The 24,119-nt window shown below is 53.9% G+C and overlaps 1 protein-coding gene across 1 annotated transcript; it reads right to left on the bottom strand.

The window, feature by feature from the left end:
- Positions 1–1,261: 1,261 nt before the first annotated feature.
- Positions 1,262–17,732, bottom strand: LOC111160099 (TYRO3 protein tyrosine kinase). The gene is made up of 19 exons (XM_022522936.1): positions 17,588–17,732; positions 15,626–15,809; positions 15,270–15,370; positions 14,352–14,522; positions 12,797–12,883; positions 11,880–11,995; positions 10,131–10,308; positions 9,306–9,451; positions 8,631–8,775; positions 8,114–8,243; positions 7,930–8,030; positions 7,575–7,670; positions 7,209–7,289; positions 6,758–6,850; positions 6,199–6,320; positions 5,678–5,787; positions 5,334–5,493; positions 5,000–5,136; positions 1,262–2,852 (listed from the first exon to the last, which is right to left on the bottom strand). The coding sequence occupies exons 1-19, from the start codon at positions 17,715–17,717 to the stop codon at positions 2,459–2,461; spliced, it is 2,682 nt and encodes an 893-aa protein (XP_022378644.1). The 5' UTR covers positions 17,718–17,732; the 3' UTR covers positions 1,262–2,458.
- Positions 17,733–24,119: the final 6,387 nt, after the last annotated feature.

The raw sequence follows: 24,119 nt of genomic DNA, 5'->3' as shown, positions 1-24,119 counted from the left end.
GGTGGGAGAGAGAGCCCAGGCTGTGCTCTCTGACTTTGCGGGTTTCAAGCCTGAATTGACCATTCATAGCTATAGAACCTTGGACAAGTTACTAACCCCCATTTCTGTCCGATCCGGGGATGATCATTATGTTGCCATCTTATAGGAATGCTCCCTGTATTAAGTGAGATAATATATATGAAGTGCTTGGTGCAGTGCCTGGCACATAATGGGAAGTCCATTAATTGCAGAGGAGTATTTGAGAGTAAAGCTCTTCTCCATCAGTAATTCTCAAACATTACTTCACAAGTAATCATTACTTGCAGTTAAAGCTAATCACAGCAGGAAACATTCTGAAAACCACTTCCCTGGAAGTGAATTCAGGTCTCACCATCCATGTGGGAACCAGAATCTAGAGTACCAGCACCAGGTTTTTCAGGATATTTGCTTTCAGAAGAACCGGCCCCATTCCATTGCCCTGAGCCAGCAGGGCGATACCTGTGTCCCTCCCTGTCTTCCCACACCCCTCCACAGAGAAAGGCCCAGTTCTCGTACCTCCTGCTACATGTTCCCACGAGCTTGCTCACAGAGCTTCTAAGCTATAGGGTGCCTGGATGGTCAAATAGTTAAGCAATTAGGTGTCTGCCTTCGGCTCCGGTTATGATCCCGGGATCCTGGGATCCAGCCCCACATTCCACATAGGGCTCCCTGCACAGCAGAGAGTCTGCTTCTCCCTCTCTCTCTCTGCCTACCACTCCCCCTGCTTGTGCTCTGGTCAAATAAATAAATAAATAAATAAAGCTTCTAAATTAAAGATTTCAGGTGGAAATAGTTGGAAGCAAACTTCATGGTCTTATTTCTAGCACACTAGAGGCATACATTTTCTCTTTGCCGTTTCCTCCCGGTTTCCCCTGGCTCCCAGCAATGGTATAAAGGTGAGAACAAAGTCTCCACACCCAAGGATAGAAGGAAAGTCTGAAAGAGGAAGAGACAGCCAAAGCTGTCTTTGTCCTTGTTCCAAGATAAAGAACTTTTTCAAAACATTTACGTTTTCAAAAGGTCAAGGGCAGCTTTCTCTAGGTGGTAGAAATACAGGTATTTGGCACTTTTTAAAAAAATGATTTTCTACACTTTCCTTATTGTCTACAATGACCATGTATTATCTTTAATGCAATTACCATTCTTTGGGGTATTCTTTAATTACCAAAGCATTTTGTGCTCTGTGCAGAAAACTTGGAAGGCACAAAGGAAAACAAGTCCCTTTAACTCACATCATGTAAAGATAACAGCTGTTAACATTTTGGCATATGTCTTTCCAGATTTTTCTCTACGCAGAGATGCTTCATTATTGCGATCTGGAAAAAAGTAAACAGTTAAGAGACAAAGCCTTGGGTCTTTAGCTCTCAATTTTATTTCTGTTTTTAAATAGCTTCTAACGGCTTGGAAATATCCCTAACAGCAGGGGCCTGCCCCATGCAATCCGGGGGCTCCCCTAGCCAGGACTGGGGTCTAGGCTCCAGTAACTCCCTCTCACCCACACCAGCCATCAGGCCTATATTCTCTCTGTATCTGGAGACTTGGGACAGAAGAGGGTCTCCAGTGAGAGGGAAAATTGGGACTAAGGGATGCTGCGTGGAAGGATTGAGCTCAGACACAGCTGCCTTTGTTAGTCTTAGGATATTTTGGGATTTGGTAGCATGCTCAGACAGACTGTGGGAGGGCGTAAAGAGGGGCCCCGGGACTCCTCTCTGGCCTCACGCGTTCCTGGGCAGGGCCTACAGCACCCCTTCCTCTTGCCGGGCTGGGTGGACTACCTTTACAGGCTGGGCAAACAGTAGCCTGCAGAAATTCAGCATGCCTTGCTGTGACCTGGTCAGCTGCACATGACTCCTGGCCTAGGCGGGATGGGTCATCAGGAAGGGGACGCAGACTCAGAACTGAGAGTGCCCCACTGCCTCCTACAACAGCACTTGGGACCTGAATGCATCAAACCCTTACCAACTCTCACCTACAGGAGCATAACACAAGGGCATCTCTCTGTGCGCAGAAACAACCCGCACACTTGAACCCCAAGCACAGGCAGGGCTGGGCCCCCGGTGGGGGGCGGTCAGAGACACCTCAATGCATGCACTGAAGCAGCAGGGGCTGCTGGGCCAGAGAGTAGGGGCCCAGAGGGCTGGATCTACCCTCCCCCAACTCCTCTCCACACCCATGGTAACCATGGAAACATAACCACCCCCTCCCGCCAGCTGCCTGGGTTTAGGCAACCAGGCCTGGCCCACCTCCACCCAGCCAAGGCCTGAACTGATGCCAGGCAGGCCAGAGTGGCCGCAGGAAGAACTGGGATTGGGCCATTTGGTCAGTCCAGGCTTCCAGCGCAGCTTGGGAGGACTACCACAGGAGCCTCCACGCCATGCTGCCTGGGCTAGGGTCAGCCGCGGCTTCATCGGCCAGCAGGATGGCCCCGGACACCTGTGGGCTAACAGCTACTGTGGGGCAGTAGCCCTTGTTGCAGCAGCAGCAGCCTCTGGGCCTCACCCACGGGGCTTTCCGGCTGCTGCTCCTCCTGCCTGGGCCGCTCAGCCAGCCCCCCAGGGCTGAGGATGTACCGACAGTCACTACTGGGGGTGCCCCCCACTGCCCCCACACCACTGCCATTCCCAGCCCCGCTGCTGGCCTGGTCCCCGCCAGGCAGCTCCAGGGGGCCTCCCTCGGCCGGCTCCTCGGCTCTCTCCAAGTTGATGTACAAGGGGTCCTGGCTAGTGGACAGCACGGACAGGTGGCCCAGGATGCTTTCCAGCTCCATCCGCAGGCATGTGAAGCTCGGCCGCTGCTTGGGGTCGGCGCTCCAGCACTGGTACATGAGCTCATACCTGGGCAGAAAGAAGCGGGAGGGGAGGCAGTAAGAAACCACAAGGGGAGGCAGAGGCCCCTTAAGCCTACAGAACCAGGATTTGGAAAACTTTTCCTAAACACGCCCATACGGAGCCCACACTTACTGTGTATCAGGCCCTCGTCTAAGTATTTTACATTTACTATTTAATTCTCACCATAACCCTGTGGAATAAATCAGTCCTATTTTATCACTGTGGAAACTGAGGGCCAGAGAGGTTAAGAACCTCAACCAAGGTCACACAGGTGGAAAGTGAGACTAGGCAATGGTGGGGGGGGGGGGCATGAGGAGTGTTTTTGCTTTGCAGAACCCGGCAGGAGTCACTGTTATTTTAATGGCAAGGATCTGAACAGCCGCCCTTTGTCCTAAATCCCCACCCACTCAGGATGACTTAAATCTTCATTGTTCATGGACATCTTTGTATGTAGAAAAGCTTCTAGCCCTCTCCCCTGGGGGAAGGAACACTTTTACACACACTTTCAGGAGCCTTACAGATTCCCTGAGGTCTTATTCCTGTTCCCGGGAACGCCTCAGGCTTAAGGAAAAAAAAAAAAAAAAAGAACTAATGGAAGGGGATTGAGAACAGACGCAGTCAGAGCAAATGCCTGACTCTCTTGTGCCCACAAACAGAAGCCCCAAACACTGTCCCACACATTGGCCCTCCTGACAGAGGCCCCCAGTGATGGGCGGAATGGTGCCAGACATCGAAGAGGCCATGGAAATGGTCCGGGGCCATGGGGATGTGGCCTGGTTGGGCTACATTGTCAAGGCTGTGCTAGGAGCCAATTGGCGCCTGTCCACCAGGCTGGCTGGTACGAGGCCAGCACCCGCCCTATTGACAACACTAGCTCTGGCCCAGGAGGAAGCTGAGCTGGGGCCTGGTCCCTGATGCCCAGTGGAACCTCTGCTGCTCCAGATGCCCAAGCAGGCTGCAACTACAGGGAGACCTGAGCTGTGCTCAATGAGAAGGGGTAGGGTCTGGCTCTCACCCTCAGATCTCCCTCTCACCCACAGTCCAGGATCTCCTTTAAACCTTCAAACTTCAAACCCACGGCTCTAGAGAAAGAGGCCCCCACCATTCAGGCTGGGCCTTCTTGTGCCTGTCCCTGTGTTTGGGCCACAGCAAGAAGTAGGGAGCAGATTCTTTGTCCGGATCACTGTGGACTATCTCCCCCTGGTACTAGCGAAAACGTCCTCCAGGGCCACAGGGAGACTCTGGCTTACACAGGGTGGGAAATACAACACTAGAACGGACAAAGTATGTCTGGCGTCATCGTTAAGAGGCACCTATTCTAAAATCACAGGGATCTAGGTTCACATCCCAACTCAGCTACTTAATAGCTGTGTGACTTTGGCCATGTTACTTAACCTCTTTAATCTTAGTTTCTCATCTACAAAATAGCGATAATGATAGTCTTTTCCTTATAGGGTGAGAAGGGGATTACCTGAAAGAATGCCTGTAAACTACCGAGCTAATGCTAGTCTTCCAGTCATGAGAGGTTTACAACCCTCCCCTGGTTGGGAGCGGGTATCCCGACCCTACCCCGCTCCCAAGGGTTCCGGGCTTTCAGAAAGGAAAGAAGGCAGTTCCCTTCTCCCCAGCATCTTGGGTCTCTCCACTCCCTTAAGAGGAGGCCAGCCTCCCGCACCCCCGCACCCCCCCTTGTCTAGCGGAGGAATGTAATACAGCAGCAGTTTTTTCTTGCCCTGGTGCAGTCTTCTCTGAGGGGGAGGGAGGGCTCAGCCTGGGAGGTTTTCTTAGACTAGCTGGGGACTGAGAAGGAGTGGGGGTGGGAAGAAGGTGACAGAATCGTGCGCTATTGCTCAACCCTGTACCTTCTGCCCTTGGGGGTTCCTGGTTCTTCCTGGAAACTGGAGAAAATAGAGTGTAAGAAAAGGTGGAACAAAAAGATGACAGGATGGGAAAGGGGGAGAGAAAGAAAACAGGGAGGTGGCAGAGGAAGAGGCAGCTTGGGGTGGGGGTTGGTCCTCCCTCTCATGACAAGGACATTAAACAAAGGGTCCAGTTGAGGTTCTGGGCTCCTACTGGACCAGCAGCTGTGGCGGCAGCCAGCACCTGAAACCCCAAATTCCCTCCTCCCCAAATCCCCTTCCCAGGGCACTCACACATCCTCTATACAGTCTGGAGGCTGTTTCAGGCGGTTTCCGCTGATGAGGTAGTTGTAAATCTCAGCATTCTCAATGCCAGCGTACGGCGTCTGCCCGCGAGTCATGATCTCCCACATGGTCACCCCGAAGGCCCACTGGGACGGAAGAAAGTTTGGAGGGGAGATGTCACTAGGTTTCCTGGGCAGGGCAGAGCCCTAAGCCAAACATACCTCAGGGCTCTAAGGGGGCAGCCCAAGCCCAAAGAAGGGACCAGGCTAGGTTCTTGAGGACTCTACAGGGCCGGCCACACTGCCGGCATCCCCACCAGACTTCACTGTGCCACCCAGCTCACCACGTCACTGTGCACAGTATACAGGTTGTCAGCCAGGCTCTCCAGGGCCAGCCACTTGACAGGCAATTTGGAGGCACAGCCCTGGCGATAGTAATCCCCGCTGTAGATCTTCCGGGAGAGCCCGAAATCGGCGACGCACACCGTCATGTCCTCTGCCAGCCTGTGAGGGGTGTTGGAGGATGGAGTCGGCCTTACAGAAACTACGGCATCTTGGCTCCCCAGCTGTCCCCACACACAGCACACACTGTCCCAGGTGAGAGCTGACCATGAGCTAGTCCTCCTGTCACAATCTGCTCCGTCCCCACCCCCCACCCCCCACCCCCAGCCCTCTAGAATTCACATACATGCAATTCCGAGCAGCCAGGTCTCGGTGGATGAAGTTCCGGGAGCTCAGGTACTCCATGCCACAGGCGATGTCCACCATGAACCGGACCAAGGTCTGCAGGGGCAGGTTCTGGTGGGCAGACAGGGCAAGTTCAGGCCTGATTTGCTCACCTACCCAGGCAGGGTAGGATGAAGGGGGTTCCCTGGCCAGAAAGCTTAAAGACTTGGGATTCCTGAAAGGAGGGGACTTAGCGGGGCTTCCCAAGGCAAAGAAGTTTTGGGAGACCTGATAGAGCATCCCAGAGCTCCCAGGGCGGAGCTCCAGAGGTCTCTTCTCCCAGAATGGCCCTGGCCCGGCCTAAAATTCTCAGCAGGGCTTTGTGAGGGAGAAGGAAGCCTTCTAACATCGAAAGGGTCAAAGCCAGGCTGCCTCTCTTCCTAACCAGTTTGGTCGGCCCTGCCCACCAAGCCAAACTCTCTCCCAGGGTCTTTGTCCCTTTGTCCCTTTCCAACTCCCGGCCAGTCCACCCCAGGCACTCACAAAGGGATTCTCCCCAATCCGGGAGGCGAGCAGGAAGGCGTGCAGGTCCCCGTGCTTCATGAAGGGCAAAATGACCATAGGGATGGGGAGACGGCCTTTGGCCCTGCTGCGGAGGCTCACCCCTAGGGACAAGAGAGAGTCAGGAGCAGGCACACAGCAGTCAAGAGACGGCTCAGGGGTCTGCATGAGTCTCCCACCTGCTAGGTCCTACTTCCAGCCCTGACTCTGTTACCTCCCTCTCTGTAGGTCCACAGTGGCCTACCTACTGGTGACCACCTAAGATGTGGCTGCCCCCAGATCTCTGCAGCATCTACTTGTCCCCTCCTTCTCCTCTGTTCACATGAGCAGTCTTTTAGCACAGACCTCTGGTACAGGGCCCACACAATAAACCCCTTACCTGGTGGGGGATCAGAGTTCAGCCAGGACCTTCCTCGCGATTTTGCTCCCTGTTTACTCACCAGCTAAGTCCAAACTTCTCTCCTATAGGCTGCCCTCCCACCTTGGGGGAGCACACTTTTAGCCCTATTGTGTATCTGTTGTCCCTCAGGAAGGAGCTCACCAACAAGCTTGGCCACGTGTGGGTGGTCAAATTCCTTCATGCAAGCCGCTTCCCTGAGGAACTCTTCAATGTCACTTGAAGCAATGATGTCAGCTGGAAGAAAAGGATGGTAGGGAGGAAATAAGGGAGATGTGCCCCCCAATTCTGGTCTAAGCCCGCATGCAGTGGGGCTCTCCAACCATTTCTCCACTTGCTAACAGTCTTCCCTTTGGTTCGGATAGCTGTAATCACCCTGAAGGAGCCCAAAGGACGGTCACTGCTGATGGCAGAAAGCAAAGGCGAGGGCACAAATGTGTGTGGGTTTATGCTTTTGAATTATTCACGTGGCACAGGCGGCATCCTAGTTAGTGCTAACTAACTCTTCTTGGAAAGTCTAGGGGCACAGCAGAGCCTACTTCCGGCTCAGTCACCTTTGCCACACTTCACTCCGTGTCTCCTACTCTCCACTCACCTTTCAGCATCTTGACGGCCACTTTCACAAAGGAGCCATCCTCCTGCTTCAGCTGGGCCTCCCGCACTGAACCGAACTCTCCTAGGAACAGATCCAAACAACGGTGAGGGTCCTTGCCCTACCGCTCCCACCACCCCCTTTTCTCCAAGGTGACCCACCTCAGGGACACAAATCACTAGACTCCGGGGCCACTGCAGGAAGACTCCCTTGTCTGCATCCCCAGCCACCAGTCCCCCAAACAGCCCACACTCAGGAGTCTTCAAGCATATCCTGTTCACAGGAGCTGTCCCAAGCCCACACCCTCAAAGCATGGGGAGCCATCGAAGACAACCTCCACTCAGCTAACCCCCACGCAGCCCCACACACCTTTGCCCAACATCCGGCCCAGGGTGAACTGCTGTTCAGGGATGAGCACGTCCTCCAACTTGTCCTTGAGCTCATCGCTGATGCCCAAGCTGTCCACTGTGGGGAGAGAGAAGGGGGGCCTCCTGGGCTCCTGACCCGCACCCCAGTCTCGGCCCTCAGAGCAGACATGAGCTTCATTTGGCTCTCCCACAGCCAGGATGGTAACCTCCGTGAGGGTAGGTCTGTGTTTCTTTTCACTGTTGTGTGCTCAGGACTCATGGATGCTCAGACACACTGGCCAAACTCATGAGCCAGCAAAAAGAATATAGCTAGGGGCATGAAGGCAGCCCACGTTTCCTAAGATTCCCATACTCACACGTGGCCTCAATGCGCTCAGGCCGCTCTCGATTGAAGGACCGGGCTGCCCGGAAGTGAACGGCTGGCTCCCCCCGGGCCATGACACTGTCAAAGGCTTGCCTAAGGGGAAACCCCAGAGTTGGAGTCAGCTCCAAGATCGTCTGTCACCTTTTGCTTTTCCCTCCTTGTCCTTACCCCCTTACCCGAACCGTGTCTCCTTCCTCCTCTTTCGAAGCAGGATGAGGGCCAAGGCCGCGGCTGTCACCAAGGCTGTCAGCACACCCAGGACCACAGGCACCCAGGATGTGCGGCTGTGGGGAGGACCCTGTTGGCCTATGGGAGGAGAAAGAGCCAGTGGCATGAGCGAGGCTGACAAAAGGAGTCCCTTTAGAACTTTCCAGTGATGGCCATCTGTCCTGGACAAGAGGTTTTCTTGGGTCCATAAAGGTCCTGAGTGGAAAGAAGCCCCAAAGGAAGCCCCAAGAGTTCCTACCCTGTCAGTAACAGGCCCTGGCTGTTGGAACCTACAAATCCACCAGGGAATTCTATGCTAGTGCTGTGGCAGAGGGAGGAGAAGGGCATATAGTTCAAATACCAACCCTGGCCTCAACAGCTGAGTCTTTGGATCTATTAGGAGCAAAGGTTCTGCCCAGCTCCTCCCACCAATCTAGGCTGCCCCTGAAAGCCAAGACCCGTCTGCCCTTCCCCTACAGGCCTCACCTGCATGGTCATGCGAAGGAACCACCAGTGGCTGACTCCAGGGCCCACAGCCAACCGCACTGGAGATGCACACACGCACAGTCAGGTCCTTCTGCGGGTCCCAGCCTGTCAAGTTGGCCCTGGTCCCCTCCACTGTCAGCTCACCCTAGAGCCAGGAAAAGACCCCATCACACATTTGAGTCAGAGAAGGAGGCCTCCAGAGAGGCCTGAATGCAGAAAGTGGTCTAGCTAGGAACCCAGGAGGCAAGGGACACCGTGGGTTCAGGGACCCCAGGAACACAACCTGCTGAGTCATCACATTCCCCTTCCAGGCTGCAGAGGCCTCCCCTGAACACAAACAAGGCTCAGTCCCTGCAGGCAGTGGCGGGGGCTGGGAGGGAACTAGGCTGGGGATAAGAGCCTTATCTGTGCCCTCCCCCAGTTTGTTCAGGAATGAGCTTCCTGCTTTACAAATGAAATGGTCACCACCTGATGCAATTCTAACAGGAGACAATCCAATTAAGGAGAGAAGCCTGCAGGGGAAGGTGGGGAAAAGTGGACTCTCTGGGATGCTGGGAAGCCCGCCCACCGAAGTCCCGGGACCCACCAAGGACAGCCATTTGGAAGCTCTGAAGGTCTTGAGTCCTGAAAGCTCACTCTGATACCCTTGGAGAGTTGAGGTTTATCTCCCCTTACCTGGGTTCCGTTGTCTTGAACCCAGGACAATTTATAAGGTCCCAGGGGGCCTTCCAAAGGGCCCTCAGGGATCACTTCTTCCCACTCCAGGATGAGGCCTGAGTCTGTGCGGATGGCATGGAGGTTCTGGGGAGCGCTGGTTGGGGCTGTACCCAAAGAGAGAATACCACTAAGAGCGCTGCCCTCCCCACCATCACCATCCCGTGCTAGCCTTTGGAACCAACTCTCAAGAGCTACACAGCTCAGACAGCTACAGGTATGGGTTAGAACCGGCCTCCCAGCTCTGACTGCTCTCACCTTTGGTCCTGTGGAGGAGAGGTAACAATGGCAGGCCCCACAGCACCCCACTAGGTACAGTGCTGCTCTTAGTTACTGCCTCAGCAGCATCCTTTACCCTTTCCCCCTCATAGTCCCGCCAACTCTCAGCAATTGCTAAGAGAACTCCAAGCAAGTTCCTTCCACAGGAACTTTGCACTTGCCATGCTGTCTTCCACAGTGATTTCCCCTAGCCCCAGTATGGCTTGTTTCTTATCAAACTTCTCTTTATCGGGGTATGCCTAGACACCCTGGGAGCACTCTTCCTCACCATACTATCAGATCTTTCCTAATTTGCATGTTTGCTCCACCCCCTAGAACTAAAGCTGCAGGGGAAGAGGCTGGATTCGTGTTCATAGGTATGCAGCAGACACTTGGTGTTTGCTGAAGGAGGCAGGACCCTCCCATCAGGTAACCTCTCTCTCCAGCAACTTCCTTCAGAACTGAAACCAACATTGCCTGTTCCCCACTCAGGCCCTGCCCAGCCACTCCGCCCCGTAAGTCCCTTACCTAGGCCCTTTGTCCGAAAGGGCACCCAGTCAGCATATGGAGAAGGCCCCAAGGCATTGGCACAGCGTACCCTGAGGCTGTAGTTGGTGGCAGGTGCCAGGTCCCGGAGGAGGCAGGTAAAAGGTGGCACGGGGACCACCACAGCCAGGACCTCCCAGCCTCCTGGAGCTTGTGTCACCTACAGAAGAGCAGCAAAATAACGATGATGAAGAGGAGGGAGACAGAAGATGGGACAGGCCTGGGTGGGAGCAGGGGGCGCAGGAAGGGGGGTGTATCTTGAGTTAATGCCTCCTCTAAGCCTATCAGCAAACACTTGCAACCCACCCCCTCCCGCCTGCCCCCACTCTAACAACACAAGGATCCTCACCTCCATGCCTTTGCAAATGCTGCTCCCTGGCCTGGAACTGCTCTTCCTAGCAAAGCCCAACTCATCTTTTAAAACTCAGTGCAAACACCACTTTTTCTGCCAAGGACTTTGCCAACTACTCCAGAAAACTCATACGCTTTCTCACTTGGTACATAACTCAGTTAGAAGAGCTCCCATTTATTATAACTACAGGCCAGTGCAAAAGAGTCAGTTTCTCAAGGGCAGAGTAACTGGGAGTCTAGGGGCATCGTGAACCAGGCCTTCACCTCACATTTTTTAGGGCGCCCACCACAAGAGTACAAATGGAAAGCCACGTACCATGTGGCTAAATATTTAAATGTTAGAATCAGAATTATTCTAATGAGAATTATTAAACAAAATATTTCCTATGATGATATATGGACAAATAAAGCTTCAAAACAACCTGGAAGATCAGTTTTGCATTTATAATCCCCTGATCCCTGGGATTCCCAAGCCAGAATGTGGTGGCATAAGAAAAGCCAGCCTGTGGGCCAAGGGTCTATACCCAGGGGAATACCAAATGCTCGGGTGTGGACAGTGCTGCCTGCATACCGATTCCCCTAAGGAATGGACTTGAGGTGCACCAACCATGCCCTCCTAAGGACAGACCAGGGAAGAGGCCTGCACAGGTCCTAGAAGCCGACTGGGGGCCATAGGGAGGAGGTCTTGAGTATCTAGAAAATGGTGTAGGGTGGCAGGTGGGGGAAGTGGGGGCAAGTAGCCTCATGATCTAGACGGGCATATCCCCTAGTCTCTACAGCCTCCTTGCCCAGGGGCAAGGAATGCAGCCAAAGGAGGGCCAGAGTAGGGTCCTCCAAATAGTCCAGCCCAGAGCAGGGGCCTCTCCTGCCTGGGGGAACTGGCTACAACAGTTTCAAAGGCACTCCTTAAATACCTCTGAGTAAAGAGATGAAAATAAACAAGGCTGCATTGCCTCTTGTTTTTGATATCACCTCACCCAGGCTTTCTACTCTCTAGGGCTTCGAACCCCCTCCAATCGCCTTGTTCTCTTTGGCATGAGTCAGGGGATGGGGCACGAGGGTATCAGCTAAATCAAAGGTTTGGGGTTTTGCGGACAGAAGAAACACCCCTCCAGGCATCTCAAATCTGCTCTAGTGATCTGCTTTCCAGCCTGAAGAATGTATGGGTTTGAGCCAATTTGCCCAGTCACTTGGTGGCCAGAGCACCCTGTGGGAAGGGGCAGGTTGGGCTGTTCCTGGTAAAGGGGCAATACCTGGAGAGAGCTAGGGACCCAGCCCTGAGGACAAGTGTAGGTCAATGGGATACCACTTCGAATGAAGCGCCACCGAGGCAGCCACAGAAAGAACATGGCCAGGAGAGCCTGTCCCCCCGCTCCCTACCTGGACTGTACAGGACTGGAGCAGGGCCCGGCCATCAGCACCTGGCGTCCAGGCCACGCTAGCATTGCTGCTGGAGAGCTTTGTCACTGTGATGTTGAAGGGGGCTGCAGGCAGTGCTGTGGACAGGAGTGACAGTCAGCACCCTGGACTTCAGTGCCCAGGAAGGACAGGAAGAAGCAGAAAGCAGGGGCGTCAAGCCTCAAGACCCTCCCTGAGGTCTGGGGGTCCCCCCACACCTGACAATGGCTACTCAGCACTCCCAGAACTACAATCATAAACAAGCCGAGAAGCCAGTGGGGGAGAGCTGCTCATACCAGGGAGTGTGTTGGCTGGCTGTGGGAAGAAGTCGCCTCTCTCTGAATCAGGGCCCCTATCTGACAGGAGTAAGATAAGATAGTGGGTGTGGTGGGGGTGCAGGGGCGGGGGGCACAGTACCTTCACCTTGGGAGAGACAAATGAGAGGCAGCCCCTACAGCCACAACCCATTCCCCCACACACTGGCTCCCTCCCTCCCGTCTTCTCTCCCTTTATGCACATCAACCCTTTGGATCTCCGATATCCTGCTAGGCGGTTTTCCCCAGCCCCATTCCCTCCACTGTGACTGGCAGAAGCAAGGCTGGGCATGAGCCCTGACCATCTCCTGCTGGCTCCCTCTCCACCTCCCTCTCTGCCTCCCTCCCAAGGACTCTGCTTCGTGATGGGAAATCTGCTGTGACGTCAGGTTTCTATTCTCATCTCAGCCATGGCAGGGTCTCAGGTGCTCTCACTAGGGATGGAGCTCTGCCAATTAACCCTTCATCCCTCAGATCCCAGCAGGGCCTCGGGAAGGCGGAACAGGGAACACCAAACGATTCTGTAACTTCATCTGCCGTGCACGCCCCTGCCTCACTCACCCTCCCTCCCGCCAGTCCTCCTACCTTGAAGGCGAACGGTGGCTGGGCGAGAAGAGGCCAGGCCTTTAAGGTTGTGAGCTTCGCAGGAGAACACCGTGCTCTGGGTCACCCCTGATGCCACAAAACCTTAGTCAGCGCCCCCTCCCCCTAGCAGCAATTCCCATTCAGCCTGGGACCAGGGAATGGGGTTTATGCAGGATCTGGATCTGAATATCCTAGAAGTCCCTCCAGCAAGAGGAAGGGGCTAGACACTGGGTACGACCAGGGACTCTGGAGTCTAATGAGCCTGGCTATACCCAGTGCTGGGGCTCTGTCTTATCTCCAGCACTGGGTGAATTGTGCAAACCAAACGAGGGAATTCACCTAAAGTGTGTGGCACACATGAAACACCCAAGAAAGGTTATACTACTCCCCCTGCCTCAATCCCACATATGGCACAAAGCTGCCTCCCCTCTCTGTTCATGCCTATACTGCACATTCCAGAGCCCTTCTCAGTTTGCTCTATACAGCAGCCCTATCATTGTTGATCTGCATTCTTCGCCCTGCAATAGTTCTCAGCTCCTTATGCATGTGTCTTGTCTCCCCAATTACACTAACTCCTTGGGGGCTGGACTGACGGCTTCTATTTCTTTTGTATTCCCGCGATCCCCCGTGGTGCCTAGCACAGTGTGGTGTGTGGAGTAGGAGTTCAGTGAGTGCTTATTATCTCACGGGCTACAGGGGAGAGTCCCAACCACGCACATCTGGAGAGAACTGAACCGAACCTTCCCTCTCATGGGCTCTAACCCAGCACATCATGAACAGACCCCCCAGCCCACCTCTTCTCAAGATTCATATTGGGGACTTGACACATCCAAACGTATCCCTCCCACCATCCAGCATGTGAGACCCAGCTCAGACTCCCAACTTCTTGAGTTAGTTCAAGCCTCGACCAGGAACATTAGCTTCATTTCACAGAGAAGTGAGCCTCACAAGCCTCGTTATATGCCTGAGAGTCTTGGGACCCAGGTGGGTATGCAGGTGTTGCTGCTTTGGGCCTAGCTGCGTGGAGGCATGGATAAATACAGTTGTTTGAGAAAATGTCTAGAAATTTCCGGAAAGGGCCATTAGGAGAAGAGCCTCCTGCTTCTTTGTGCTGCACCTCCTTCCCTTTGCTTCTCCCTGCCATTCCCCACTCTGCAGCCCTAGACTGTTGTCTTCTAGGCAAGTCGGCCAGACACTCCTGCTAGCTCTGAGTGGACTGGTTCCTGGCTCCTTCCCTTTGGAGGGATGGGGGAAATGGGTGCCCCTGGTTTCACATGACTCCTCTCCCAGGGCCAGCTGTGCACGGCCAGAGCTGCCGTGCAGGACAGAAAGAGGCTCCAGTGGCCTCGAGCACACCCAGTAGGATCGCCACTGATCAGCTCACCTGCCCAGCCCTGCACACCTGACTAACCAGCTTAGTAATGGTACAGCTCACGTCCCCAGGCCCCCAGGTGGGCTCCGGATACTCACAACAGCAGACCTGGTGATTTACACAGATTTGCACACTGCCCAGTCTCACCACCCCTACTCAAAGCCCCCTCCTGCGGCTGCTCACCTGTTACATTTAAAACAGAAGGAGAGGGGGCGGGTCCCCCAACCTTCGTGCCTCCTCTCCACCACACAATGGTAACAGGATCGGGGGGACCCACAGCCTCACAAGACAGTTGGAAAGGGGCATTGGGTGGCACTGCCAGATCTTTTGGCTCCACGGTGAAAAATGGCACACCTAAGGAGAAAGGGGGTTGGGGAATGAACCTTGCCCCTTCCTGGTTTCCAACTACCCAAACCACAAGTTTGCTACCATTTACAGTCCTCTATGCAGAAGGTCCTACAGGCCCCCTTAGGATTGGGTCAACCGCCAAACAGGTGGTTAGCTTGACGGGGGAGCTTCTCTTCTTTGGGCACCTTAGGAATACCCTTTATGCTGTCCCCTTGGACTCTTCCCAGACCAGCTCCAAAAACCTTCTCAGAGCAAGGGAGGAGGCAGAGGGTGGGAAGCTGGGGGAGGGTCAGAAAGGGAGGGGGAGTGGGTGGAAGCCTTAGCAGAGTTCCCAGATCCTGTTCGGGCCCTTTGTTACTTTCTTAGTCACTTTGTTTTCCTGGGCTGAACAGCTCTGAGCTCCCACAGCTGCGGATCCTTCCTCCCCTCCCCCATCCCTCCTCCCTCTCCTGGCCTTGCCACTTGGCAGAACAGGGTCCAGCCCCAGATGGGTGCTTAGGCTTGCGGCTCAGACAACTGAAACTTACTGCACCCCATAGATTGGAGGTCCTTACTGCCCCCTTAGCTGTGAAATACCCAGACTCCAGTAAGTGGGGTCTTCCGATGTCTGGGGTCGGCCTGGAGCCTGGTGCAGTCAGGCCCCAGAGGGCAATGGGGCAAATCAACTTCCACTGAGCTTTCTTCCGCACAGGTGTGGTCACTAGCAGCACATGCATCAGAGCGACATGCCCACCCATGTCTCTGCTTCCTCACCTTCTACCGTGAGCCACACTGGCTGGGAGGTCTCCATTTCACCCCCATCCTCCACCTGGCACCAGTACCGGCCTGCATCAGAGCGCTCCACTGACTTTAGGCTGTGGGAACAGGATACCAGGCTCACCTCCTAGGGTCAGGGGGTGGGGGGCGCAGCTATGCTGGGCAGACTCAGTGGGTTGAGCCTGCCCCCACTTCTGGAAGTTTTCTTAGGTTGCCAAATTAAAAAAAAAAACAAAAACAAAAACAAAAACCCACACCGCTGGGCATCAGCATTGCCCCCAGCTCCCAAGCCCAAGGAAAAAGCACAACTTGCCCCCAGGCTGGCATGCCACACCCTCCCCACCGTCCTGCACCTGAGGAAGCCAATCCAGTGCTGCTCACTGACTGGGATGTACACCTGATCCACACTCTGGACCACAGCCCCATCCTTCACCCACTGTATCTCCGGCTCCTCCATTCCCTCCACACTGCAGTTGAGCTTCACCGGCTGCCCCTGAGACACTGTCAGCTTCACCGGGGCTCCCATGAGCTTCAGGCCTGAGAGGTGGGAAGGAGAAGGTGTCAGCCCACTTGACAGGGAGACTGTCTCTGGAAATGTCCCCCATCGGCTTCCAGAACCTAGTTTCTGGGTCAGAGGGCTCATCCTCGGCTAATGGTCAAGAAAACAGAGGCTGGACAGTGTGGGCGGTAAGGTGGCCTGGGCCTAGGCTGGGGGAAGGAAAATGATAAGCTCTCCAGGCACCAATTCTGCTACTGCCAAGTTCCCCCCAGCTCTAAGGAAGTGACCTTTTCCCCAAACCTCCTGACTGGGCGATGTGAAGGTCAAGCGCAACCACCAAAAAGCCAGGCTAAAAAGGTGGGGCCCTCTTATACACGTGGGGCAGGTACTGCCCTGGGAATGACAGCTGCACCCATGGAGATCAACAGGCGGCCAGCTCTCTGCCGGCCCAGGGTGTCTGGCCAGACTTCACACTGCTGCTGGCATCGCGCTGTACCCCACCCGGGCAAATGAAAGGAGGCTGAGGAAGAGAAGGAGGGGGTGCTCCCCTGAAGTGGAGAACATATGGCTGCAGAACCACGTCAGATCAAACACATGGCAGCCTTCCTGGCAGCCATCCGCTCTATTAATACCTGAATGTGTGCAGGGGCGGGTGCTAGGGAGGTGGGAGGGAAGAGGGAGGGGAGGGGCCCTGAGCAGGGAGCCCAAGACCCCTGAGCTACTGTCACACCAACAGGAACCACCTTGTGGAACACTACCCTCTGTGTGCTGACAGACAGACACACATGCACACACACACACACCCCTCTCCTGATCTCCCGGTGTGTTTTTAAGCAGAGGGGCAGGTGAACTATCCAGATAGCTGAATCCAGTCCTGCTTCATCCTGCCCGTTGCTGTGAGACTCTAGGCAAATTCCTGGGCTCTCTGATCCTGAGATACACACCTTTCCCCTCTTGTAAATACTTGTCACTCTCTGCCTTCCCTTCCCTGAGAATCTCATGTGGCAGGGAGTTTGGTCTCAAAACCAGGTGCCAGCTCTGTTGCTGCTGCTTTAGCCTGTGACACAGGGCCGGTCACGGGGCAAGGAGGGATAACCTCACACCCCATACACACCCAACAGTCCCATAGGTGTGTCGTGTGAACTTGGGAGAGGCAGGTGCTGCAAGAAGCACTCGCTCCTACCACGGGCAAATACCTCAGTGGCCACGGGGGAACACAAGGATAACCCCCACAAGGACCGGCCACCTTGCTCCGGCCCATCCTCGCCAGCATTCCTGGGTTCAGGAAGCTCTGACTGAGTACAGGAACTAGCATGTGTCCAGATGTTTTCTGCGACTGGGCACCCTCACAGCCCCTGTGCCCAAATGGTGTAGGTGTGCCTCTTGGGCGCTGAGTCCAGCCCCTGCGGTTTCGGAGTGGGACTTTCCTGTGTAAGGCGGGCAGAATGGGGTCCCCAGGACTGGGAGGGGGGAAGCAAACAACTAGATACGTCGAGGCGGGAACATCCAGTTCCTAACACCGCTCCCCTCCCCCGAACATTCAGCCCACAGCCCCACTCCTTTCCCTTCCACCCTGCCAGAAGAGCCCCGGACGCGAGAAAGTTGGGGGTGGGGCCCCGGCCAGTGAACCAGCAGCGGACGCTGCGCTGCGCCCCCTCCCCCAGCCCCCAAGCCTCGGCCTTCCAGCTTGGGTACCCCCACCCAAGTCTCCCGCCCGCCCAGGCCCGGGGCTCGCTCCGCTGCGGTCCCTGGGCGCCCACCCGGCCGCGCCCCTCCGCAGCCCCCAGCGTTCCGCCGCCTCCCGACCAACCCCTACCTGCGGCCGCGGGCTCCGCGAGCAGCAGAGCGGCCAGACCCGCCAGGAGCAGCAGCGGCGGCGGCGGCGGCGGCGGCGGCAGCGGCAGCGGCGGGAGCCCCGGCCGCCCCATGCTCCGCCTCAGCGCCATCGGCGGCGACGCCGCACCATGCCGGGCCCGGCCCGCGAGCGACAAGGGAGGAGGGAGGAAGGGCGGAGGGGGAGGGACGAGAGAGTAGGGCCGCGGGAGGGGCGGGGGCCGGCCCGGGGGCGGTGCTGGGGCCCGCGCCTCCGAGACCCGCGCCCGCTTCGAGTCGCCCCGGCCGCAGTCAGCAGCGCGGGGTTCCCGGGGCCGCCGCTGGGCCACCGCGGTTCTTCCACAGCCGTCGCCGCCGTCGCCGCCGCCGCTGATTCATGTTCTTCTGCGAGCCGCCGCCTCCCCAGCCCGCCCGCCCGCAAGCCTGAGCTCGTACCGCCCCCCCGCGGAGCCTCGAGCCGCTGGCTCCCAGCGCCTACCCTGCCACCGCCTGCCCGGCCGGCCCCCGCCCGCCGACCTCCCCAGCCGCGGCGGGACCCCGGACCAGATTCCCCAGGGCCGACCCGAGCATCGGCCGGGTGCCCGGGTGGCGCACTCAGCCACGCCCCTCCTTTCCCTTAACACTCTCCAGCATCCTTTCAAACCCAGCACTCCAGATCTTGCTTTCAAATCTCGCTAAAACCTCTCGCACCCCAACTTTTGTCCAGGCTCTGATGCCAGAATCCCGTCCCCCATCTCATGACATGAAGCATCTCAGCCCCCTAAATTCCCAACCGTCAGAGCCCCCGAAATCGTGACTCAAAGCTCCCCCCACTGGACTTACTAACACTCCTTCCTGCCTCTTTCTTTAGTCTTTCACCCAAAATTCCCTTATCCGTGCTCCATTTCCCACCCCTTTTCCTCCAGGATCTTGGGCCTCCATTTCCCACCCCTTTTCCTCCAGGATCTTGGGCCTCGGGTCTCGAGTTTTCCAAGATCTTTTTGGTAGTCCTCACGTTTTATATCTGACATCCCCACTGCTACACCACACAGGCCAAAGCCCCCATGGTCGGTATCTTTGGGGGTTGTCATTCTTCCTAGTTGCTTCCTCTGCTTCTGCTCCCCACCCCCATCCCCTAGGACATGGTGTGAAAGTTGGCTGTGTCCTCACAGTATCCAATAAAACCTCAGCTATTATTAGCAGACCACCTTGCACATAGTAGGCATTCCATAAATAAACAGACAGATGCCTGTTAAATTAATGAATAATTGCCTCAGAGTTTGGCCTGCCCCACAACCAGTAATCACAGGGGTGGCTGTGCCCAAAGACATCCTGTCAGGCAGATGGAGGGCGGGTTCCAAACGCAGCCTACCAACTGTTTCCCCTCCCCTAGCCCTTGCCTCTCTACCTGTCCCCTGAAACCTACTCCCCAGTGCCCTTTCCAGAAGTCCTGGGAAGGGAGGAGGAACGAGCTACTCAGTCCCCTGTTCCCCCACAGCCTCACTGGATCTTTCCAGGGATTCTCATGAGCAGCAGGGGCCTTCCTCTTCCTCCACTTGGCCCCGTCAGTGCATGCTTATTAATTATCCTAATGATAGTAACAACAGCAGTGCCGGTGGCAGCCTCAGACCCAGCTCCAGGCGCCCTCAGGTGGCAACACCGGAAGAGACTCCAGAAGGGCTGTCAGACTTGGATGGCTGGGGCCTGAAGTCTCAGTGTAGCCTGGTGCTCTGCCAGTTTCCTTGGGTGCTGTGGGTGGGCTCCAGGACCCTTTCTTAAAGGAAAAGACTTTTTCTGTTCCAGAATCCACAGAGTTTGGGCTGAGTCGGGTCAGGGCAGGCAGACGGCAGTCTGGGGCTGAAGCCAGGTGCACTGGGGCCCTATTTGCTACTGCGGCAAAGTGGCTGCCGCAGCTCTGCACTTGGGCACTCATCACCCCTTGGGGCCCTCTCCACATCTCTCCCCTCTCCAGGGGACTTCAAGTTTCCAGTGCAAGAAAGCCTTCTCCTATTGACTCTGGTTGACGTTGGAAAGACTCTCTCCCAGAGGATGTTGAACGCAGAGCCCAAACCCAACCTTCCACTTCCCTTCTCCCCTCATTTCTTCCTTCCTTTCCTGAGCTCCAACGGGGAATCCAAGCCTGAGGATGACCCTTAGCTACCAGTCCAAATGGGCTTTTTGGACACGTGGATGCCACCGCTTTCTGCGCTCACAGCCTAGACAAATTCTTATCTCAGTGCAGGCCTCAGGCACATCACTCTTACCCTGGGGCGGCACGCTTTCCTGGTGGGGCCAGGAGCTCTGAGTCTGCTTTCTTTACCCCTGCTTTCGAGTCCTTCTCTATTCTTAGTATTTCTATTTGCAGGAGGAAGGGGAGACTGTGGGGTCCTGGTCTTGTGACTTTCTAGTTCCCACACAGAGTGCTTGCCTTCCTGAGCTGTAGCAACACATTCCTAACCTCTCTCTCTCTCTTTCTCAGCATGGTATAGGAACGTGCTTTAAGGGTATATGAGCAGGTGTGATTCTATGGAAGAAGTGTGTAGGTGGGTGAGAGGGTATGCATTGTGATGTACGAGGGAGGGTGTGCATTTGTGCAAACTCTAAATGTGACTGACACTTTGTGGGTGGATGGGGAGAAAGTAAGTGTGTGTGTGTGTGTGTGTGTGTGTGTGACTGAAGGAGGTTGGCTGCCTGTGCAAATACATGCCTGCAAAATCTTCCTTCCTTTCATAAATGCATTGCTTCGAAGGGAACTAATCAAATCAACAGGAAATGTATTTGACAAAATGTAGGTGCAGCTGTCCCAGGAGGTCCTGTCCTCAGAACAGAACCAGAGCCAGCTATGATCTACCCCAAGGGAGTAAGAAGGGACCACAGTGGAGAGGAAGGGCCAGCAGCAGCCCCTTATTGTATATGGAGCTGAGCTGGGCCCTGGCATCTCCCTTCTTGGGTGAAGTAAGTATCTGCCCACTCTGCCTTTTATGATCCAGGCCTGCCCAAGGAGGCCAAGGATAGAGAGGAGACACAGACAAACCTGGAAAGATAAACCATCTGCCCAGTGGACCCGGGTGGCACAGTCAATTAAGTGTCTAACTCTTGACTTCCAGCTCAGGTCATGATCTCAGGATCCTGAGATCCAACCCCAAGCCATGGTGGCCTCGAGCTGGACATGGAGCTTGTTTGAGATTCTCTCTCCCTCTCCCTCTGCCTCTCCCCACCCCCTCTCTCTAAAACAAACAAACGAACACACAAACAAACAAAAAACCATCTGCCCATAGTAGCAGAATCCCCTGATGGCAATTTCCATCAGTCTCAGGAAGAAGCTGCTTCAGCTTTCCATTCAGGGAAGAGGAGGAATGGACCAAGAGGGAATCAAGGTGAGCCATGAGGTCAACATAGTCTTGCTGCCCTGTGAGCAAGGATCCATTCTTTCTGGACTACTTACTGGTTCAAGAGGTGAGTTGGGACATGCCGCGTCCGGAATGGGCAGGCTGCAGACTGTGCTCCACATCCCTTTAGAAAAAGCCAGGAGGCCACTCCTTCAGGGCTTGGAGGCAAACTGCCTGCTGGTGTGATGGCAGGGGCGCTGGGGATGGCCCTCATGCCTGCCGAACACTGCTTGCCTAAAATTCCTGAGTCCGAATCAGTGCAACGCCTTGCCCAAGTGAAGATGGAGTGGAAAGGTAAATCCCTAGGAAAGACAGAACTTCAATGTACAGTCACTAAGGGACTTTCAAATGCTCAGACTTTTTTCCTAGAAGCAAACCGAGGAGGCTGGAAGAGAACAATAAGTTTGGGGTTTCTGAAACAGCACATGGGTCTGAACACATGAAAGAAAAAAATTGTCCTCTTCAAAATTTCGCCTAGGGATGGCCCTGAGGGCCCTTGTCACCTGGCAAAGGAAATATATGTGTGAGTGTGAGTGTATTTGTTTGAAGGTCTTATATCTAGCTGTCTGTGTTTCCTTTTTTGACCCTTTTTACAGCCTGGCAAGTGATACTTTTCTGGTTCTATTTTTTTTTTTAACTTTTTTTTTTTTTTTTAAGTAGGCTCCATGCTGGATGTGGATCCCAACGTGGAGCTTGAACTTGAGACCCTGAGATCACGACCTGAACTGAGATCAAGACTTGGATGTTTAATCGACTCAGCAGCCCCTAAAAAACTTTCTATTATGAAATATTTTAAGCATAAACAGAAATAGAGAGGAAAGTATAATGAATCATTCTGCTTCAATGATTATCTTAGCTAATTGTCTTCTATTGTCCCATTTCTTGGTGTTTTCCTAGGCTTTTTATTTTATTTTATTTATTAATGTGTGTGTGTGTGAGAGAGAGAGAGAGAGAGAGATAAAGAGAGCGAGAGCACAGATGGGAGAGTGAGAGGGAGAAGCAGACTCTGCTTCTCAGCGAGCCTGTTGTGGGACTCAGTTCCAGGACCCTGGGATCATAACCTGAGCCAAAGGCAGATGCTTAACTGACTAAGACACCCAGACACCCCTTTCTAGAGTTTTTAGAAGCAAGTCTTAGGGGCACATGCATACACACACACACACAGAAGAGGTGGGAGGGCCAGAAGAAGAGAAAGAGAATCTCAAGCAGGCTCCCTGATGATCCAGGCATGCTGGTTCATTAATTCCAACAAATGTAACCTGTTAATATTAGATGTTAAGAACAGGGGAAATGGGTCACCTGGCTGGCTCAGTAGGTTGAGCTGTGATTCTTGATCTTGAGGTCCTGAGTTCAAGCCCCAAATCAGGCATAGAGCTCACTTTAAAAACTGACAAGAGATGAACGGATAAAGAAGATGTGGTATATATATATATACATATATACACACACAATGGAATACTATGCAGCCATCAAAAAACCTCCAAAATCCTGCCATTTGCAACGACGTGGATAGAACTAGAGGGTATTATGCTAAGTGAAATAAGTCAATCAGAGAAAGACAATTATCACATGATCTCCCTGATGTGAGGAATTTGAGAGGCAGGGCAGGGGGTTTGGGAGGTAGGGAAGGAAAAAAAAAACAAGATGGGACCAGGGAGGGAGACAAACCATAAGCAACTCTTAATCTCACAAAATAAACTGAGGGTTGCTGAGGGTGGGAGAGGAGGGATAGGGTGGCTGGGTGATGGACATCAGGGAGGGTATGTGCTATGGTGAGTGCTGTGAATTGTTTAAGCCTGATGATTCACAGACCTGCACCCCTGAAGCAAATAATACACTATATGTCAATAAAAATAAATAAATAAATAATAAAAAATAAGTGGGGGGGGTGCCTGGCTGGTTCAGTCAGAAGAGTATGTGACTCTTGATCTCAGGGTTGTGGGTTCAAGCCCCACTTTGGATGTAGACATTACTCAAATAAATAAACTTTTTTAAAAGATGGGAGGCAAGGCCAACCCTCTCAGGTCCCCTCGCTCTTTGGGAGCTTTGTACTCTATCATTCAATAAACTTTATCCCCCCCCCAAAAAAAAATGGTGCACCTGGGTGGTTCAGTCAGTTAAGCGTTTGCCTTTGGCTCAGCTCATGATCCCAGGGTTCTGGGATTGAGTGGCATCTGCCTCCCTGCTCAGCAGGAGTCTGCTTCTCCCTCTGTCTCTCCCCCACCCTCCCCCCAACTTGTGCTCTCTCTCTCTCTCTCTCAAATAAATAAATAAAATCTTAAAAAAAAAAATGGGGGACACCTGGCTGGCTCAGTCAGTGGAGCTGGTGACTCTTGCTCTTAGGGCTGTGGCTTTGAGCCCCACGTTGGGTGTAGAGAGAGATTACTTAAAAATAAAATCTTTGGAGGTGCTTAGGTGGCTCAGTCAGCTGAGCATCTAACTCCTAATTTCGGCTCAGGTCATGAGCTCCAGTGGTGGGATTGAGCCCTGTGTCAGGCTCTGCTCTGGGCATGAGGCCTGCTTGGGATTTTCTCTCTCCTTTTCCCTCTACCCGCCCTCTCCCCCTACCCTTTATCAAAATAAATAAATAATCTTTTTAAGAAATGGGGAAACTATGTTTGGAGTAAATGGAAACTGTAATTTTCCTATAAATCTAAAACTATTTTAGGGGCTCCTGGCTGGCTCAGTCAGTGGAGCAAGTGATTCTTGATCTTGAGGTCACGAATTTGAGCCCCAGATTGGAGGACAGAGATTATATTTAAAAATAAGTAAATAAAGGGGCACCTGAGTGGTCAGTCACTTAAGCATCTCCCTTCAGCTCAGGTCATGATTGCGGGGTCATGGATCAAGCCCTTCATCAGGATCCCTGCTCAGAGGGGAGTCTGCTTCTCCCTCTCCCTCCTTCAGCTCCTCCCCCTGGCTCATGCTCTCTCTCTCTCAAATAAATTAATTAAATCCTAAAAATAAATAAATAAAATCTTAAAACTATTCCTCTTTCTTTCTTTCTTTTCTTTCTTTCTTTTTTTTTTTTTTTTTTGTCAGAGAGAGAGGTAGAAAGTGAGAGCATGAACAGGGGGAGCAGCAGGCAAAAGGAGAAGCAGGTTCCTCACTGAGCAAGGAGCCTGATGTAGGTCTCGATCCCAGGAC

This window comes from Enhydra lutris, unplaced genomic scaffold, assembly GCF_002288905.1.
Source record: "Enhydra lutris kenyoni isolate GAN:26980312 unplaced genomic scaffold, ASM228890v2 scaffoldscaffold4, whole genome shotgun sequence".
NCBI lineage: Eukaryota > Metazoa > Chordata > Mammalia > Carnivora > Mustelidae > Enhydra > Enhydra lutris.
The sequence above is the reverse complement of the archived record's forward strand: the minus strand, read 5'-3'. Positions and strand labels throughout refer to the sequence as shown.

Bases quoted from the DNA above. Each gene is read 5' to 3' on its own strand.
- LOC111160099 (XM_022522936.1), bottom strand. From the start codon at position 17,717: ATGGCGCTGAGGCGGAGCATGGGGCGGCCGGGGCTCCCGCCGCTGCCG. The intron at 9,452-10,130 runs GTAAGGGACTTA...CTTTGGGTACAG, and splicing joins CTTTCGGACAAAGGGCCTAG to CCCCAACCAGCGCTCCCCAG. The intron at 5,494-5,677 runs GTATGTGAATTC...CACCCCTCACAG, and splicing joins CTGGCTGCTCGGAATTGCAT to GCTGGCAGAGGACATGACGG.